Genomic DNA, 19235 nt, shown 5'->3' on the forward strand with positions numbered 1-19235 from the left:
CGCTAGCAAGCAGCCATCTAAGATCCGTCAATTGGTTTCAACCCACCTGGAGCAAAGGAGAATGAAGAACACCAAAGACTGAAGGTGATTATGAGCCCAAGAGACAGAAAGGGCCACATAAACCACAGACTACATCAGTCTGAGACCAGAAGAACTAGATGGTGCCAGCTATAACTGATGACTCCCCTGATAGGGAACACAACAGAGAACCCGAGGGAGCCGGAGAGCAGTGGCATAAAAAAAAAAATTAATAAATGCAGACCCCAAATTCTCGTAAAAAGACCAGTCTGAGTGAGACTAGAAGGACTGCAGAGATCATGGTCCCCAGACCTTCTGTTAGCCCAAGACAGGAACCATTCACAAAGCAAACTCTTCAGACAGGGACTGGACTGGACAAGGGGATAGAATTGATAACTGGTAAAGAATGAACTTCTTGGATCAAGTAGACATATGAGACTATGTTGGCATCTACTATCTGGAGGGAAGATGAGAGGGCAGAGGGGGTCAAAAGCTGGCGGGATGGACCTGAAAAGAAAGAGTGGAGGGGAGGAGTGCGCTGTCTCATTAGGGGGAGAGCAATTAGGAGTATATAGCAAGGTGTATATAAATTTTTGTATGAGACACTGACTTGATTTGTAAAGTTTCACTTAAAGGAGAATAAAAATTAAAAGAAAAAAAAAACATAACCAAAGTAAAGAACAGAATGGAAGAGAAAGGAAAGCATCAGTGAACTTGAGAAGAACCGTGTAATGCCATAGCAAATATTTACATAGTAATTCCCCCAAACTTTCCCCTAAAGATAACTATTTCTAGGGCTCTTGTATACAGGGTCTGAGCTGACTCTGATAAACTTGCAAACCTAAAATGCCATCATAGCCCCTGTGGCCCTTTGGAGGCCAGATAAGTGGAGTCCTTGGTCCTCCATCTATACACTGCCAGCTCCCAGATGTATTTCCCCAGGCCAGATGTGTCTTCTAAAGTTCAGACTTTATCTGCCCACCCAACGTCACCCTTTGGATGTCTAATGGGCATCTCAACATGGCTCACACTGAGCCTGCCTTTCCCTGCCCCAAAGGCCCTTCCCACTTACAGTATTCTCAGTAAACAGCAACCCTGTCCTAGTTGCTCACACCAAAAGCCGAGCAGTAGTCCTGGATTTCTCTCACCAGATATCCAATCAAATCCTGTTGGGATTTTCAAACATACCCAGAATCCGACCTCTCACCACACCACAACCACTTCCCTGGAGACGTCATCTTTCCGTGGTGTTGCACTTGCCCTCCCACTGTCTAATCACAACACAGCAGCCAAAGTAACCCTGTTTACACATCACTCCTCTGCTGGAAATCCCACAGTGGCCCCCATCACATTCACTAACAGCTGAGGCCTCTCCCGTGGTCTACCAGATCTTACGGGTTCTGCCACGGTCCCCCCACCTCCCTAGGACACTTCTCACTGACACCTGAATGCCTTGCTCCCTCTCCTCCTTCAAGGATTTGTTCAAATGTCACCTCAGTGAAAACTTCACTCTATTTAAAATTGTGTCACCTCTCCCCCAAGCTCCCATCCCCTTTCCTTTTTCCTTTAACACTTAGCACTAACGCACATGCTTTATATTTTACTTCTTTATGTGTTTATTCTCCCTCTCTCTCCTCTTTAGAATATAAACTCCGGGGAGGCTGAATTTTGTTTCATCACTGTGTCCCTAAAGCTTAGTGCCTGGAGCACTCACTGATCTTTTTGAGGAATGAATGAATGATGAATGAATGGGTGAGCGGATGAAAACCTGAGTTGAACCGGTGAACGACCCCGCCAGCGCCGACATTCACTCCGACTTTCCTTCGCCGACTTTATTTTGAGCAAAGGAAGGATGTGGCTCTGAGGTAGCAGAAGCCCCAGAGAGGTGCCCGGAACCGACAGGGCGGGGCCCCCACGCGCAGCCGTCGTCAAGGAAACGCCTCCCCGCCCCGCGCTCAACTACAGCTCCCAGCGGCCTCCGCGGCTTCCGGTCGGCAAGATGGCGGCGCGCAAGAGGAAGCGTGCGGCGCGGGAAGCTGGGGAGAGTCTCCCGAGCCCTCCGGGCTACTCGGGTAGGGGCCCGGGAGGCCGGGCGGGGCCGGCGGCTTCGCCGGGACGTGGCGCGGCGGTCGGCGGGCGGGGGAAGCCGGAGTCTCCAGGGGCGGCCGCGCGGCTGGGCGGGAGCTCGGCGGGAGCTCGGCGGCCCCGGTCCCCGCAGGCCGTGCGGCCCGGGGTGCCCAGGCCCCGGCGGCTCCCTTCTGTCGCCTGTCTGCACTTCCCCCGGGGCCAGCCTGTTTCTGACACTCGCCTTGGGCGTGCCCGTCTTGTGCACGCTTCCCTGGGTGAGCCCACCTCTGCCCACCCACCTTCCCCGCGGGGCGAGCACGACTCCTTCACGTTCTTCCGGGGTGAGCCCATCTCTGTCCACGCACCTGCGTTCCCCTCAGCACCTGCACTTCTCCTTACGCTGGGAGGTCCTAGTCCAGCCGCCATCAGCTCTCCCCTGGGCTGTTATGCGCCCTCTGAAATGGTTTCCGTGCTTCTGCTCTTGGCCTTGCCTCTGTTCTCTAGATACCAGCATGTTCTAAGGTCAGAGTTAGAACGTGGCTCACATGCCCACCCATAACCCCCACACGCACACATCTCCTCCCGTGGCACCAATTAGCACCTAAAATAAAATCCAGACTTCTTACCATTGAGGTACATGGCCCCGCAGGTCTCAGGTTTTCGACCTCATCGTCCATTACTCCTCTTGTCCTTAGAAAGCTGCAGCCTCACTGGCCTCCTTTCTGTTCCTCTGACCACCATGTTTCTAGCCTCGGTGTTCTTGCCTGTGCATTGCCTTCTTCCTCAGACAGCTTTATCCCTTCGTGTCTTCTGGTCTCAGCTTTTGTGTCATTTCTTCAAAGAGGCCCACCTGGTGTCCTAGTTAAAGAAGGCTTCTGCCGCCCCATCGCCCCGGACTACCTCACCCTGTATTTTTCGTTCATAACTTACGCACTATAGTTATATGCTTACTTGTCCACTGTAAGCTTCCTGAGGTCAGGGGCTGCAGCTGTATCCCCGCTGTGCTGCAAAGACGGTGGTGAAGAAAACAGCTCCTAACTTGATGAGGATTCAAGTTTTGTGGGAATGCCAACAATTAGCCAAATAATCACACAAACACAGACTTACAGACCATGAGGGAAGCTATGAAGGTACAGAGCACCTGGCAGGGGGGTGACAGGTAAGGCCTTCCAGAGGAAGTGACCTTTGAGCTAAAACTTGAAGGATGGGTGCAGCGAAGAGGATTGGTGTTCCAGGTAGAGGGAACAGCATGTGTGAGGCACTGACTTATCGGAGGAGCAGAAAGAAGGTCAGAGTGCGGAATGTGAGGGGAGGATGGTGCTAGGAGAGGCACGGGGGTGGGCAGGGCTGAGTCATGCTGGGCGTCCAGCCACTGTAAGGATTTTGATGTTTGTCCCAAGAGCAGCAGGGAGCCACTGGAGGGAAGGGCTGAGCTTCCGTCTCACGTAGGGCTCCCCATCTGTAATGATTGCCTGTTTATATGTTCTTACTCTACTCGCTCTCGTCGCCTCAGCACCCTACACAGCCAAGGGGGAGGGCTCAGTGAAGAATGGATGTATGGACATGGAGAAGGGAAATTGTGTTACTGCCCAGGTGACCTCAGCTTAGAGTGCCTTGTGGACCATGATGTAGCCTGAACCTGACTCACACCTTCCGTCCTGGCCCCATTTCCCTTCCAGCCATTCCAATCAAGTTCTCTGAAAAGCAGCAGGCTTCTCATTACCTCTATGTGAGAGAGCACAGAGTTCGAGAAGGCACCAAGTCTGCCTGGCCTCAGCAGCGGACCCTTTTTGTCCTCAACGTGCCCCCATACTGCACGGAGGTGAGCTGGCATCTGGGAAGGGGCCTGTGGGCTCGGGAGCTCCAGGCAGAGCTGAGCACTAATAGGACCCCCAGGGGAGGGTATCCTGAGGGTTGCCTCTGTTTGTTGAGACAGAAAATTGGCATTTTAAAGATGTGTTTTAAAAAGAAGCTAAATTTTCAAAAATAAAATTCTAAGGAGCCGGACCTTTTTATGTGTTACTCAGAATTTTGGGGGGAAAGAAAAAACATGGTTGAATTACATGGTTTTTTCTCCTCCGATTATAAAAGTGATACTTGTCCATAGTTAAAAAAAAATAGTAGCAGAAGAGAATGACAGTTACCTCTAATTCTACTATTCAAATATGTCTATTAATTTTTTTCCACAAAACTATTAAATTCAGGTTAATAAGTTTGCAGAAGAAAGAAAAAACTAAGGGAATTACTGGATTTTTTTTTTCCCAAAAGAAATATTAATTTCTAAAAGATTCCTCAAGTTAGCGAGAGATGTACTAAGAGCAGGGATGTCGTTGTTCACCTTTATTGGCAGGTAGCGCCCGTGAGGAGAAGTGCGCGGTCATGGGATACAGCTTGCTATATCTCACGCACTGACCAGACCCATGCCATCAGCACTCCGAACATCACTTGCACCCCAGAAATCCCTCGTACCCTTCCTCCACCAAGGTTGACAACCTCCTGAAGCTAACAGCATTGATTTAACTCTTTTTTTTAAAATAACTTATTTTTGTTATTGTCATTGAGAATATGCATAGCAGTTGTACCAGTTAAGTGATTCCTTCCTGTATGACTTCAAGCTGTGCAAAAATTCTTAACCTCCTTTTCCAAGTTGTTCCTCTCCCATAAGTATAAACTCACTGCCTTCTAAATCTCCTATCTAATCTTTCGAGTTGCTGTTGTCAATTTGATCCCATGTAGGTAGATTTTAAGAGAGCACAATGCTCAAGGCACATGTTCTTTACTAGTTAAGCTAGACTACTGTTTGGTTTTTAGAAGACTTCAGGGGATATTTTTGGTTTACAGTGGAAACATTATCTCAGGGCAGTAGTTTCGGGGGTTCATCCAGCCTCCGTGGCTCCAGAAAGTCTCACTTCCATGAGAATTTGAAATCCTGTTCTGCAGTTTCCCCCTTTTGATCAGGATTCTTCTATAGAATCTTTGATCAAAGTGTTCAGTAACGAGAGCAGTTTAACTCATTTTTAAGTGGCTGATTCAGGGAAAGCCCAGTTGGTTGTCTCATAAAATAATAATACTCAGTTAACACCAAAAATATCTCCACCTAGTTTTGTAATAGTTTTTTTTTTTTAAACGTTTCAAATCAAATCCTATTTGAGGGGTCATTCTCCCAGAGAAATTGATAAAGACTGTAATCTTTCAGCAAAATGGTCTTTTAAAATGAGAAATCCCTTTCTGGAACCAGCCAAACACATGATGGCCACCTGATCCGAGCAGGGTCCTGTCTTAATGCCAGAGAGGTTCATCTACCTGATTCAGACCCACACGCCATCTTCTCCTCCTTCCTGAGTCACCTGGCCATGGGAAGTGTAGCCTTTTACCCAGTTTTTTGACATGATCATTCACAATATTTTTGTCTCGGGAGCGTGGAGATTTTGGCCTCCTTGTTGTCCATTAGGGAACAGGTGAGAGGAAGGAGTGGCTCTCCCAGCATGCCCCTGGTTGGCAGCTGTGGGCTCTGAGTTGTCTGGGCAGACAAGGGGTCCCGAGAGGGCACTCTGCAGATGCTCACACCTCTTCTATGGGGGCAGGAGTGCCTGTCCCGCCTCCTCTCTCCCTGCGGCTCCATCCAGTCGGTGGAGTTACAGGAGAAGCCGGACCTTGCTGAGAGCCCAAAGGAACCAACGTCGAAGTTTTTTCACCCCAAGCCTGTTCCGGTAAGCCTCTAGGTGCCTGAGTTCTGCTTGAATGGGGTGTGAGTCGGGAGAGGGCCGCCTCCCCAGTGTGAGGGAAGAGGGCCGTCTCCCCAATGTGAGGAAGGGGGACCTACCCAGTGGGAGGGGAGGGCCTTGTTGGGGACTGTGGGGTTTTCAGAGCATCTCTGCATCTTAGGTCCCCTTGTGACGTGTGGGCTAGGAGGGCTGTCAGGTTAAACAGCCTCCACTTCTCTCCTCGATTTGCCACATTCTTTAACTTCCTGTCTGGCTTTCTCCGTTGTTCTGTGTGAAAGCTCAGAGGCTGTCTCTGCTTGTCACCCTGAAGGGCTCCTCAAGCTCCCCTCCTCCTCCACCCGAAGTAGATTCTTCCTTGGGTCCAGTGGCTTAGTCTCCAGGAGCCTCGTCCTTTCCGTGGTTCCCCCAGTCCCTTGAGCTCACCTCCTGGCATCTGAACTAACATGCACCCCATTTATCTATTCTGGGCCTCTGGCTCCATGAAGCCTAGTCTTCTTGCCTGGCCCAGCGGGGGCCCCTTTTCATTGAGTCCCTCCTGCAACTCAGAGAAAGACCCCAATGTGTCTCACCCACTCACTGGGAAGGAGGTGGGAACAGGCGTCATGTCTCACAGAGGTAGAGCGACTAGGAGCGGGGCTGTCCCTTCTCATTATTTTCCCTGTTCAGCAACAGTCCGGTGCCACCCCCTGCTCCAGCACAGCTTAGGGTGAGGGCAGCTGTGGGGCCTGTGCCAGTGGGAAGGCTGGTGAGGAACAGGAGGCTCCCTACACTGCCCATGGTTCTCTCCCCACAGGGGTTCCAGGTCGCCCACGTGGTGTTCCGGAAGCCAGGTGCAGTGTCGGCTGCCTTGGCCCTGAGGGGCCCTCTGCTGGTCTCGACAGAGAGTCACCCTGTGAAAACTGGTGTTCAGAGTCAGTATGGCTGGCGGGCTAGCGCCTCCTTCCCAGGCCTGGGTTGGTAGGGTGTCGCTAATGGGAGGTAGCCTCTGAGAATGCCATGACCCACGTCTACTCTCTGGAAAGCAGCAGGTGGGAGGCCTGCCGGGTGTGTCTGAGACATGTTGGAGAGACGTTACCCTGAGCCGCTGGCCCAAGTGTATCAGACATTGGGGGTGGACAGGGGTGACGCCCAGCTTCCCAACACTAGACTCTTCCTTTCCACCTAAACCCCAGCTTGATCCCTGCAGCCCCGTGTAGGGAGATCCCAACTCCCTGGCAGGGCACCTCCCCAGTGGGAGGGGAGAGGGCCACCTCCGCAGTGTGAGGAGGGCCCTGAGCCTGGGCCTGAGGAAGCCCATCTCCCCTTTCCCTCAGAGTGGATCAGCGAGTACGCAGACTCAGTGCTGGACCCCGAGGCCCTGAGGGTGGAAGTGGACACATTTATGGAGGCGTATGACAAGAAGATAGCTGAGGTCGGGGCAGCCGCCTGTGTGGCAGTGGGGGATGGTGCCACTGGGGGTTGAGATGTGGCCCTTGAGGGTGGAGGCAGCCGCCTGTGTGGCAATGGGGGATGGTGCCACGGGGGGTTGAGATGTGGCCCTTGAGGGTGGAGGTGGCCAGCCGTGTGGCAGTGGGGGATGGTGCCACAGGGAGTTGAGGTGTGGGCCTTGAGAGTGGGGGCAGCCGCCTGTGCGGCAGTAGGGGGTGGTGCCACGAGGGGTTGAGGTGTGGATCTCAAGGGAGGGGACGGCAGCCTGTTCTTGGTCACTCTTAGAACCCAGGCTCTCTTCCCCATGGAGTCACCTGGCTGGGTGATGTCTGTTCTCTGAGTCGCTGCTAGGGGACAACCGTGGAGGCAGTGTTGGCGGGTCTGTGCTGCCTCCAGTCTTCCCTCTCTTCTTCCCTTCCTCCCTACCTCCCACTCTCTCGCTGACTCTTTGGCCCCCCTCCCCCCGCCAGTACTTAGCAACACAGGAGAGGGCAGTGGGCGCCACACTGCCCGTGGTGGGGTCTCAGTGCAGGGCTCGTGAGCCCTGATGGCAGGCAGCCTTCTCAGCAGGATGGGGTGACCCAGGCACTCGCTCCCCAGGCCTGCCTGCCAACAGGGCTCCCGTGCCTTGCAGGAGGAAGCTAAGGCCAAGGAGGAGGAGGGAGTCCCTGACGAGGAAGGCTGGGTGAAGGTGACCCGCCGTGGCCGGCGATCCGTGCTGCCCCGGACGGAGGCTGCCAGCCTGCGTGTGCTGGAGAGGGAGAAGCGGAAGCGTGCCCGCAAGGAGCTGCTCAACTTCTATGCCTGGCAGCACCGCGAGAGCAAGATGGAGCGTAAGGACCACCCAGAGCCCTGCCCTCATGTCCCACTGCCCTCAGCGTGCAGCCCCGGCCTGGGGGCACTCTGCTGCAGAGGCCACTCCAGGCCCCTGAGAAGGTCGTGCTGGAACCCGCACCTCCAGCTAAAGCTGGACTGCAGAGGGCGGAGCTCAGCTGCCTGCAGTGGGTGCAGAGAGGGCCGCTGCCTGACTGTGTGTGGGTGGGTGATGACGCAGGTATGTGTGGTGGGGTGGCCTGCGTGTGTGTGTGTGTTGGTGCACGTGTGAGGGAGTATGTGTGTATGGCAGGGCAGGCCTGAGTGGTGGAGCGGCTGCATAGATCACGTTCCCGTGGGTGAGCACCGAGCACCGTGGCGCCACTCTTGGTGGTGATGGTGCTGAGGTCACTGCCCCAGCCGGCTGGTCCTGGCTTTTCCCTTCATCTGTGCCCAGGGGGAGGATCCTGGCCCTGGCCTGGCCTTGGGAGAGGCCCTTTTTGCTTTCTCTGTTACTGGTGAAGTGTTCATGTGATTCCACCCACAGGCTGGTTTCCTTGCAGTACCCAGACCACTTCTGGAAAGCAGATCAGTGGGGGGAATACTCCCCAGTGGGGCTGGGGGAGGCCCCCCATGCTGGAGCCCCCCTGGTGGGAGCAGTAGAGCGAACCCCAGCCGGGGCCGCTCTGTCTGACTTGGCCTCTTTCTCCTTGCCCCCAGACCTGGCACAGCTGCGTAGGAAGTTTGAGGAGGACAAGCAGAGGATCGAACTGATGCGGGCGCAACGCAAATTCCGACCCTACTGAGCCCGCCGGGCCTCAGGGCCCCTGTGGCAGAGCACAGTGACTGAGGCACAGGGCCAGCGGGGAAAAGGGGCCAGGCCTGAAGGACACGTCTCCATCAGGAGGGGCTACCCTGACGAGTGGCATCTCTGAAGCCCTTCTGAGTTCACACAGGCAGGAGGGAAGGACAGCATCGGCCTTGGTCCTGATGTGACTAGGCCTGGCCAGTGTGAGGATTTGGCTCTCAGGACCTGCCTCCCAGGAAGCGTCATCCACACGCCACCCTCCACCCCTGACAGGGAAGCCCTCCTGGTGGTGAGACAGCTGCAGGAGCAGTGTGGACACGAGGTCAGTTATTCCTCGTCCGTCAGGCAGCAGGGACAGGCGGCAAGAGCCACGGGGGCCTGTCTCAGCCCCTTCATCCTCCAGCCTGTGCCAGGTCACTTCGGATTATTAACCACAAGGCAGAACCCCCAAATGTGGACACCATCTCCCCTGCTGAATTCACAGATATTAAAGCCAGACTCTCAGAGCCCCCTGGCCCACCCTGGGATTCTCCACAGCGCAGCCTGTACTTTTGAAACCGGTGAGGCCTGGCTCTGCACCGGCTCAGCTGAGGGCTGGGGGGTGGGGGAGACGAGTCTGGCCAGCACAAGGTTTCTGCAGCCCTCGGCCCAGGGCTACAGCCGGCATGGCCCCCTGCTCGCTCTGTAGAAAGGTGCTGATGATCCTTGCCACTTGCGAGGTTTGTTCATGTGGACTTAGTGGTTGCCAGGGACTCCCACATCCTGGCACTGCTGGAGAAGGGAGGCAGGAGCGAGGTGAGCTGGGCCCCAGGAGGGCTTGTAAACTCGGATTACATCTCATACCTCCTGGGTGTGTGCTGGGGGCCTCCTTTGCCTATCCCCCCCGTACCCCAGCAGTTTAGAAGTGTCCCTGAGGTGAGCACTGCTCCCTGCGTGGAGGTTCACGGCCCGCGCTGGGCCACTCAACCCTGGCCTGAGCCAGTGAGGAAGGCCTGATGGGGAGTAAAGTGTCCAAATGGAACACCACAGCAGGGGTTTGGGCCACTCTGGCTATGAAGCTGGGTAGCTTGGTGGGGTGGGGGCTGGAGAACATGGAGCCAGCCTGGCCCTGTCAGGGGAGGGCCCACAAGTGTAACGCTGAGATCTGATTCAGGGACCACCCAGGTGGGAGTTCTTGAGGATGAGCCCATTTTCACTCCCACCCTGCCTTGGAGACAGGAAGGCTGTGCCCTTTGCAGCTCCGCTCTGCCAGGTGTTCCCAGGGACCCAGGCAAGAGTCAATGTCAGCACAAGCCTCCAACTTTGAAACCCACAGCCACCTGCAGCCAAGGCAGCTGCTGATGTGACGTTAGCAGGACGAGGTATGTAGTGACTTGCTGTGTTGGGGGCCTTCTAAGACTGTGAAGCTGTCTCTGGCTGAGTTGGGCTTTGTCCAGGGAGATGCAAGAGAGCAATAAAGCTGGGAGATTGTGTTGGTATTGTCTCCACGTCCTGTGCTCTGACCCAAAGTGACCCAGCCCTCCGGGGACTTGAAGTGCACAGGAGGTGAGGCCTGAATGCTCCTGGGGGTCATGAGGTCCTGTGCCAGGCCCGGGTTAGACCGGAGCCCAGTGGGGTCCCAGTGCAGGGAGGGGTGGGGCGGGACGGGCAGCCGGGGGTCAGTGGCTCACCTGGTGCAGGACTGACTGGGGCATGCTAATTATGAGAAGTGTGGGCTCCATGTCGGTGTCCCCTCCTCACACTGGTAACCCCTGGAGTGCTGAGAACGAGAGGTCAGGGTTCATCTGAGGAGCCATCCCTCCCCGGGCTCCCAGGCTCCCGAGGAGAGAACAGGCCTGGGCACAGCCAGGTCCCTTTCAGTGCTGGCCGACAGTCATGGCACCTGGCACAGGCCAGGTGGGGCTCCATGACTGGCCCATGACCACAGCCACTGAGTGGCAGAGCTGGGATCTGAGCAGTGCTCAGGTCCACACGTTTTAACCCCGTTTGCTGTAAACGTGCCAACCCTGTTCCATGTACGAGACACAGGTGCCCCGGAAAGCCACAGGTCCTGCCTCGTAAGCACCAAGTCCAGGGCAGTTGTAGGCAGGGGCGTGGGGGCTAAGCCGCAGTAGAGGATTCCGAGGGGTGATGGGGGGCCGGGGGGTTGGTGATAGCAGCTGCACAGCCCCGCCTGGCAGTGGTGGAGGCGGTCCCCAGGCTGCTGGGGGCTCCCTAGGGCAAGGCTATACTGTAATGGCTGCCAGTGTCTGCCTTCCATGTTCCCGTTAGAGCCTCGCCCGGCGTCTCTCCCACAAACACCAGCTGAAAGAAAGTTGTGGTGTCCTTGCCTGTCCCTGCTGCCTGAGCCCTCCCATTGCTTCACTGCCCCTCTTGCCCAGACCTGCTGCTGGGAGCTAGGGGGGCTTTCTGGGGAAGGTCACACAGGGCAGTGGTGAGGTCTCACTACTGGGAGAACTGGAGACCCCTCGCCACCATCCCCCTGGGCACTGAAGGGCTGGCTGCCCAGACTCACTTGACAGGTAGGACGTGGGCCTGCAGCTTCCAGATGTAGTGCGTGAACAGGTCCCTGCTGGTGAAGTCAACGCAGTGCTCTGGCTGCAGACAAAATCACAGTGAGTTCCAACCGGACAGTACCAGGCGCTCTTGTCGGCCAGAGCCCTGTCTCTGTGGGGGCAGCTGGGTCCTAGAGGGTCACCGCCGCCATCTCCTCGCTGGACCCAGCGCAGTATCCGATCTCATCACCCCCTTGGCGAAGGCTTCTTTAATTCCCGTGGGCAGGAGACTCTCCTCACCCCTTGTACCAGAACGCAACTACATTTCCCAGACTCCCTTGAGGCCAGGTGTGGTAGTGTGGCTAAATGCAGAGAAGTGACCCAGCCCTGGGTTTTAGGGCTGAGGCGTGGCCCTTCCACAGCCTGTTTCCCCATCCACAGACTGCCTGCTGCCCTGCCCCCAGCCTGAGCCCAGGACTGCCAAGCAGAGCCGCCAGCTGCCTGGGGTGCAGAGAGCGACACCTTGATGTTCCCACAGTCTCTCGTTGCCCTCCGTCACAGGCTCACAGCCCTTACCACCCCACCTCATGATGGCTGAATATTTCCAGGTCTGTGCTGTCCAAAAGGAGCACTGGTGGTACAGACAGTTAGGCACTCGACTCCTAACCGAAAGGTGGGGAGTTCTAATCCACCGGCTGTTCTGTGGGAGAAAGAGGTGGCAGTCTGCTCTGTAAAGATTACAGCCTTGGAAACCCTAGGAGCAGTTCAGCCCTATCCTACAGGGTCGCTATGAGTCAGAATCAACACGACAGCTGGGATTGGTTTGGGGCGCTGTCCGACGCTTGAACAGCAGCCGCGTGTGGCTGTCGAGCACCTGAAATGTAGCTCGTTCAAACTGAGGTGTACCTCGGTGTAAGTGGGCACTGGATTTTGAAAGCAGTCTGAAAAAATGTAAAATAACTCCATCATTTTTTATATTGGTTACGTGTTAAATGATAACATTTTGGGTATACTGAATTAAATAAAATATATTATTAAAATTAATTTCACCAATTTCTTTTTACTCTTTTAATACGACGACTTCATTGTTAGTTGCCGTCAAGTTGGTGCCCACTCATCGCGACCTCACGTCTAACAAAACTGATTGCTATGCAGTGCTGCTCCATCCTCACGATCATTGGCATGTTTGAGATCATTGTTTGCGGCTTTTTTTTTTTTTTTACCAGAGCGCCTTCCAAACAAGGGGCCCACTTTCCAGCACTATATTGGACAATGTGCCATTGTGATCCATAAGGTTTTCACTGGCTAATTTTTGGAAGTAGATCACCAGGCCCTTCTTTCTAGTGTTAGTCTGGAAGCCCTATTGAAACCTGTCCACTGTGGGTGACCCTGCTGGTATTTGAAATACCAGTGGCATAGCTTCCAGCATCATAAAACCAACCAAACCAGACCCAGTGCCGTCGAGTCGATTCCGACTCATAGCGACCCTATAGGACAGAGTAGAACTGCCCCGTAGAGTTTCCAAGGAGTGCCTCTCAGATTTGAATTGCCAGTCCTTTGGTTAGCAGCCATAGCGCTTAACCACTACGCCACCAGGGTTTCCGCTGCAGTACAACACACTGACAGATGGGTGATGGAACATGACTACCAGCAAATGTAAAATGTAGTTACTTCATTGGCCAGTGCTGCTGTAGACAGCTAACTCTCTGAGGGCAGAAGCTGGCAGAATGTTCTCTGAATCCGTGCGTTGCAGCAAAGAAGGAGCTCAAGAAATGTGTGCCAAGTGGATTAAGTCAAGAAAGCTCCCATTAGGACGGATTCATTAGGTCTTCCCAATACTCCTACACTGTTGTGATGAACATGAAATTCCTACGAACACACACACACACACACGGGTCTGCTCACACCATCATGAAAACATGGTGCCATTGTGCTGCCCTGAACCTCAACCAACCACTTCCTGCCCTTCAGGATAAAGTGACCTTCAGTGCCTTTCCAGAAATGGTTTCCCATGTCATGCGCAATACCAGATGAACACAGGAAAGAGAACAAGATTTATCGAGGCCACAGACTTGCTCTTCTGCAGCACAACGTCTGTAGCTCCTGGTGGGCACCAGTACTAATACACACACTACAACACAGTGCTTTACAGAGGAGGGGATAGAGGCTCCCAAAGGCTGAGTAATGGTGTCACAGTCAACAGCTAATAGGAGACAGCGCCAGGACTCAAACCCAGGCCTGGACTTCCACTCCCTATGCAGCCTCTTTCAAAAAAAATCAAACCACTGCCATCGAGTTGATGCCGACTCATAGAGCTGCCCCATAAGGTTTCCAAGGCTGTAATCTTTACAGAAGTAGACTGCCACAGCTTCCTCCTGTGGAGCGGCTGGTGGGTTCGAACCACCGACCTTTCGGTTAGCAGCCAAGTGCTTAACCCCCGCACCAACAGAGCCTCTTACACTTGCTTTCAATCATCTTTTTTTTGGCCAGGACTGGGGACTCTGGCTTGGGGCCTCAGTCAGGCCCTCAACTTAATTAAATCTTGGTCCCCAAGGCTAGGATTAGAGGAGGCCATTTTCCACTCATGTCTGCAAACATGAAAATACAACCTGAGTCTGAGTTTTTGCAGCAGTTTCCTAAAAGGCGACAATCGGAGGGTATTTCTCCAAGGAAGCCTTTATGAGTGACGGCCACTGAGTGTGTACATTTTTTGTTTATCTTCTTTTCCTCTCTTCTACAAATCTGTCTCTTTTTAGCTTCTTTTCCTACTTCACCTTCACTCTTTGATCCATACTTTGTTTTGTTTTTGTAATTAAGGTGTGACTTATAGAAATTCCACAATCTAAGTGCTGGTTCTGATGGACTTTTACACATGGATAAAAGCCCATTGTCATCGAGTCGATTCTGACTCTCAGCAACCCTAGAGGACAGAGTAGAACTGCCCCATAGAGTTTCCAATGGGCGACTAGTGAATTCCCCCTGCTGAGCTCTTAACCGCTGTGCTACCAGGGCTCCTTGCACATGGATACAGCCATGTAACTACAGTGAAACCTGTGAGAGCTGGAACTCGACTAGACCACCTTGTTTTACCGGGTCTCGCAAGTTTTCTGCCTTTGACAGGGTGCAGCCTCAGCACTTCTCTGTCGCTCATTTTGGTGGAAAATACTTGCGTTCTCCTTCTCTGACAGGTTTACGCCTTATACCAGTTCCAGCTCTCGCAGGTTTTAGTCTCTTACTCGGATCAAGACACAGAACACAACCAGCACCCAGCAGGACCCTTCGCACGCCCTCTTGTCATACCCTCCAAGGAGACCCATTATTCTGTCCTTTCTCCCCATGGATTAGTTTTGCCTCTGTTTGAACCTCACAGAAGTGAAATCACACAGCGTGGCTCAGCCTCCTCATCCGTACACTGTGGATAACAGCAGCACCTGCCTTGGGGCTGTGAGGATGAAATGAGCAAATGCGTGTAAAGCGCAGTCTGTGTGGCCAGTGAGGTTAGCCTTGGCGTTGGCGTTCGGTGCTGGTGCTGTATGGGCGGTGGTGTCGGTGTTCACGTCCATGGGAAGTGTTGGTACATTTCTCTCTGGTAGGGAGCGAGCCCCGATGTATGCCGCCCCTGTCCAGCTCAGTTTGGGCCACATCTTGACTGTCAGGACTTGCTTACCCCCAGCCCTCACCATAGGGAGACTGATGGTTCAAGAGGGCAAAGTACGAAGGGACCCCCAGAAGACAGCAGCACTCATTCCAGCGACCCTCTGGTCTGTTCAGCACCAGGTCTGGAGACAGAAGCACAAAGACGTGGCCTCACGCTGAGCACTGTCTATCAGGGTCGGGTGGACTCGGCTTCCCTGGACCCCAGGCCCTGCCAGCCAGAGCTCATTCCTTCTTCTTTTTTTTTTTTTTAATAATATTTTATTGTGTTTAAGGTGAAAGTTTATGCAGAAATTAGGTTTCCATTGAACAATTTCTACACAAATTATTCAGTGATATGGGTTACATTCTCCACAATGTGTCCTCATTCTCATTCATTCCATTCTGGCTGTACCATTTCCAATACTCTAGTTTCCTTGTCCCGTTTCCTTCTAGTCTTTGCTTTAGAGTAATTTTTGACCATTTGGTCTCATAAAGATGATTTTTTCAAGGAACTCATTACTCTCAGGTGATATTCTTTATTTTATGAGTTTATCTGTTATTCAGCTAAAAGGTGACCTCGAGGGGTAATTCCAGTTTAAGGTTTAAAGAGTATCTGAGGGTGATAGTCTTGGGGAGTCCTCTAGTCTCAACGGGTCCAGTAAGTCTGGACTTTTTAAGAATTTGAATTCTGCTTCACATTTTTCTCCTGTTCCCTCAGGATCCATCTAGCGTGGCCCTGATCAGAATGGTTGGCAGTGGTCAGTAGTGGTAGCCGGGCACCATCTAGTTCTTCTGGTCTCAGGGTAGATGAGGCCGTGGTTCATGTAGTAGTCCTGAAGACTACTTTCTTCTCTGAGTCTTTGGTTTCCTATTTCTCTTTTGTTCTGGATAAGTAGAGACCAGTAGTTGCACCTTAGATGGCCACTCAAAAGCTTTTAGGACCCCAGACAGTATTCACCACATTGGGATGTAGAACATACACTTTATGAACTATAGTATGCCAATTAACTGAGCTGTCCCACGGACTATGGTCCTAAGCCTTTGCACCCAGGAAACCAATCTCACAAGCTGTTTGATTATGTCTGTGTAACTTTGTCCCGTGTAGTTTATTATGTATACGGCCATACATGCATGCATACACATACCTGTATGTACATATGCCTACAGATATATATGTACCCATTTCTTCTGCCTGGACTTCTGCCCTGATTTGCTCAGCTGGATCCGACTCCTGGGATTCAGCTGGAGCAGAGCTGGAGCACAGCCTTGATCACGGGTACAGCGCTGCACCCCAGCCACCCCACCTCCGAGAACCTTACAATGTTCACGCAGATCCTTCAGTAACCAAGAATCGTGTCTCCATTTGTCAAAGAGACACTGAGGGAGAAACGGAACCTTGGAGAATTTGAAAGGCCTGCGTGGCCACTGGCTTCAGGCAGTTACTCGGCTCTCTGCCAGTCAGCCTGATAGGTGACAACAGCTCAGCCTCCCCTGAGCAAGAGGGGACCTAGTGGTTCCACTGCTGGGCAGTATCCCCTCCAGCAGCAGCTGTGCCTGCTTGGGGGTGTCAGGAGATGTGTAAACAACACTTCCTGCAGGATGCAGGTGATTGCAAAATCCTGGGAGCCCCCGCTGTCAGCCAGAGCCTGGGCAAGCAGACCACAGTGTGGCTGCAGGAGAACATCCAGCGGGGAGACGGAAGCAGAGCTCAGGGGCCCACGAGATGCCCCAAACGCGATGCTGCGTCACAAGAAGGGCATGGAAAATACGTACAAGGTGACTCCAGTTACACACGGTGCGTAAACTAACCACACGAAACAACCTACAGTTCAGGGGGCACCAGTGTGACAAAGCTGAGAAGTAAGGCCACTTCCACCTTTCCTACAAGCCTGTGTTCAAACACCACTTTCATGCAGAGGCCTGTTGTCCTCCCTACAGAGACCCTGGGTGGCGCAGATGGTTGAGTGCCCGGCTACTAACCACCCAAATCTACCCACAGGTGCCTCAGAAGAAAGGCCTGGCAATCTCCTAAAAGCTCGCAGCCATTGAAAACCCTACAGAGTGCAGTTCTACTCCGAATCACCTGGGGTCATAATGAGTCAGAATCCACTCAGTGGCCATTTTTTTCTTCTTTGCGCCTCCCTACAACATAGCTTCCGTGTTTGGTCTCCCTGGTGTAGGAGCTAGAGCAGCCCCGGCCACACAGTAAGTGCTCAACTGGTACTTGTTGAGTGGATAAACAGACGCTTACCTTGGGGTGGGTGGGGCATGGTCCAAAAGGGGCACGCGGGGGTGGGGGTGGGTGGGGCTTCGAAGGAATGGGTGCTGACCAGGTGCTCCTCTGAAACTCTGCGGGGCCAGTTACACTCTGTCCTCTAGGGTCGCTATGAGTTGGTATTGACTCAAAGGCAAAAATCTACAGAAACATTAGGGGAAGCTCCTTCTGTAATTACTAGGGTTTTCCCTTTAATTAGAGATTGTGAAAGTTTTAGATGATAAATTGATAAATATGTCTAATTGTTAATAAAGGCTCTTTTTCACGATTTCATGACTTGAAATATTTACAAGGACCACATAACTGGCAGTTTTGGTCACTGCAGTTTTAAGCCATTCAGCCAAAGGAAAGCAAGGCAGAGGCATCGGTTGGCCTCAGCGCTGCCCCGACCACCTGTGCACAGGTGACCAAGGTCACAGATGACGGCCCACTGGGGCTTACTGCCCTCCTCTTCCTCCTCCCTCAGGGCCTGGGCTCCAGCTGCTGGACGGGCCCATTGCTGGTTCCTCTGTCCTGAGGCCTTTGCTCCTTCTCCCTTTGGCCAAGTCCTCCTGTTCTCCCAAGACTTCCATGGGATCCGGTCCTGACCCGGCACACAACAGAAGTGCACCATCGGACCCAAGAGCAAGAGGCACCGGAAGTTTGGAAGTGAGAGAGACGGGCTCACAGTTTCTTTCTCAGTTAGATCCAGATTCCAGGAACGCCAATGCCAGCAGCCGTGCAGTGGGGGATTTTCGAGAACTTATGTCTCTCAACGCTCACAGGAGACGGATGTCAGCCCCACCAGGCGGTCTCAGTGGGAGGTATGGATTTGACTGCCCATGCAGCCGAGCCCCTGACCTGAGAGACTCCCCTTCCCCAGCTGCAACCCTCAAGGGTTCCAAACTCTTTATATAAAACCATTTTATATAAAGAAAATGGTTTTGAGTGCTGGATGTGTTCTCAGCGCTCTCCCCTCTTCCCTCCTCTGCCATAGCCAATAATAATGGTCTTTGTCCACCCCCGACCCCCACAGGCTCTGCTTTGGCCCAGGCCTGGTCCCCTCTCACCTCCTAGCCCGACTCCTGACTCTAGCCCCACCTGGCCTGCCACCCCCCTTCTCACAGCTACCTGAGGAACATTCCAGAACCCACCCCTGCCATGCGTCACTCCTATGTCCACCCCCAACCTCGGGATAGCGCCCCAGTATCTCAGTGTGGCCCTTGCGGTCCTCCTTCCATCTCCTTCAGAGCCCCAGGTCAGGCAGTCCCTCCTGCCCCGCCTGTCTGTCTGCCCCCGTGACCCTGCACTGCTGCCTGTCTGCCCCCATGACCCCGCACTGCTGTCTGTCTGCCCCCCTGACCCCGCACTGCTGTCTGTCTGCTCCCCTGACCCCGTACTGCTGCCTGTCTGCCCCCGTGACCCTGCACTGCTGCCTGTCTACCCCCGTGACCCTGCACTGCTGCCTGTCTGCCCCCGTTACCCTGCACTGCTGTCTGGAGACTCCTCAGCACCCTGGGGAGCCACCCCTGCCTCCTGGGCTCCCCAGAGTGGGCACACAAAAGAAAATGAGGGCCAAGTAGACACTTCTCTTCTAACTGGTCTGTTTTCTAGAAACTGGGCCTCTCTCCTGTTACAAGGTTGGGGTACTTGCCCCTTAGGCTGAGGACCCCAGGGAATAGGATGAAGAAGGCCCTCAGTCTTAGGGATAACAAATGGTCCCCTCGCTACACCCTCAGAGCACTCTGGGAGTCCTCCTGAGAAACGCATGATTTCTAGGCCCCCAGCAGGAGAACCTCTGTTCTACCACGTCCTAGTGATGCCTTGACCCCTTAAAAAACTTCCTACCAACAGCAATACAGAAGCAGGGGCTGCCTAGATGGCACCCAGGTCCATGGCCCCCCGACCCTCACCCCCTACCCTCTGTCCCCTGGACTAGGTATAGCCTGAGCTGGGCTCAGATGCCAGTTTGGAAAAGAAAACCTAATCAG

At 53.6% G+C, this 19235-nt stretch overlaps 1 protein-coding gene across 1 annotated transcript; it reads left to right on the plus strand.

Annotated features, from left to right (window-relative positions):
- The first annotated feature begins 2000 nt into the window (after nt 1-2000).
- RRP7A (ribosomal RNA processing 7 homolog A) lies at nt 2001-10331 on the plus strand. The gene is made up of 7 exons (XM_003419725.4): nt 2001-2090; nt 3765-3907; nt 5670-5795; nt 6604-6721; nt 7124-7221; nt 7873-8071; nt 8772-10331. The coding sequence occupies exons 1-7, from the start codon at nt 2018-2020 to the stop codon at nt 8855-8857; spliced, it is 843 nt and encodes a 280-aa protein (XP_003419773.2). The 5' UTR covers nt 2001-2017; the 3' UTR covers nt 8858-10331.
- Nucleotides 10332-19235: the final 8904 nt, after the last annotated feature.

The sequence above is a fragment of the Loxodonta africana genome, chromosome 4 (genome assembly GCF_030014295.1).
Source record: "Loxodonta africana isolate mLoxAfr1 chromosome 4, mLoxAfr1.hap2, whole genome shotgun sequence".
Classification (NCBI taxonomy): domain Eukaryota; kingdom Metazoa; phylum Chordata; class Mammalia; order Proboscidea; family Elephantidae; genus Loxodonta; species Loxodonta africana.

Bases quoted from the DNA above. Each gene is read 5' to 3' on its own strand.
- RRP7A (XM_003419725.4), top strand. From the start codon at position 2,018: ATGGCGGCGCGCAAGAGGAAGCGTGCGGCGCGGGAAGCTGGGGAGAGT. The intron at 3,908-5,669 runs GTGAGCTGGCAT...CTATGGGGGCAG, and splicing joins TGCCCCCATACTGCACGGAG to GAGTGCCTGTCCCGCCTCCT. The intron at 6,722-7,123 runs GTCAGTATGGCT...CCTTTCCCTCAG, and splicing joins TGTGAAAACTGGTGTTCAGA to AGTGGATCAGCGAGTACGCA.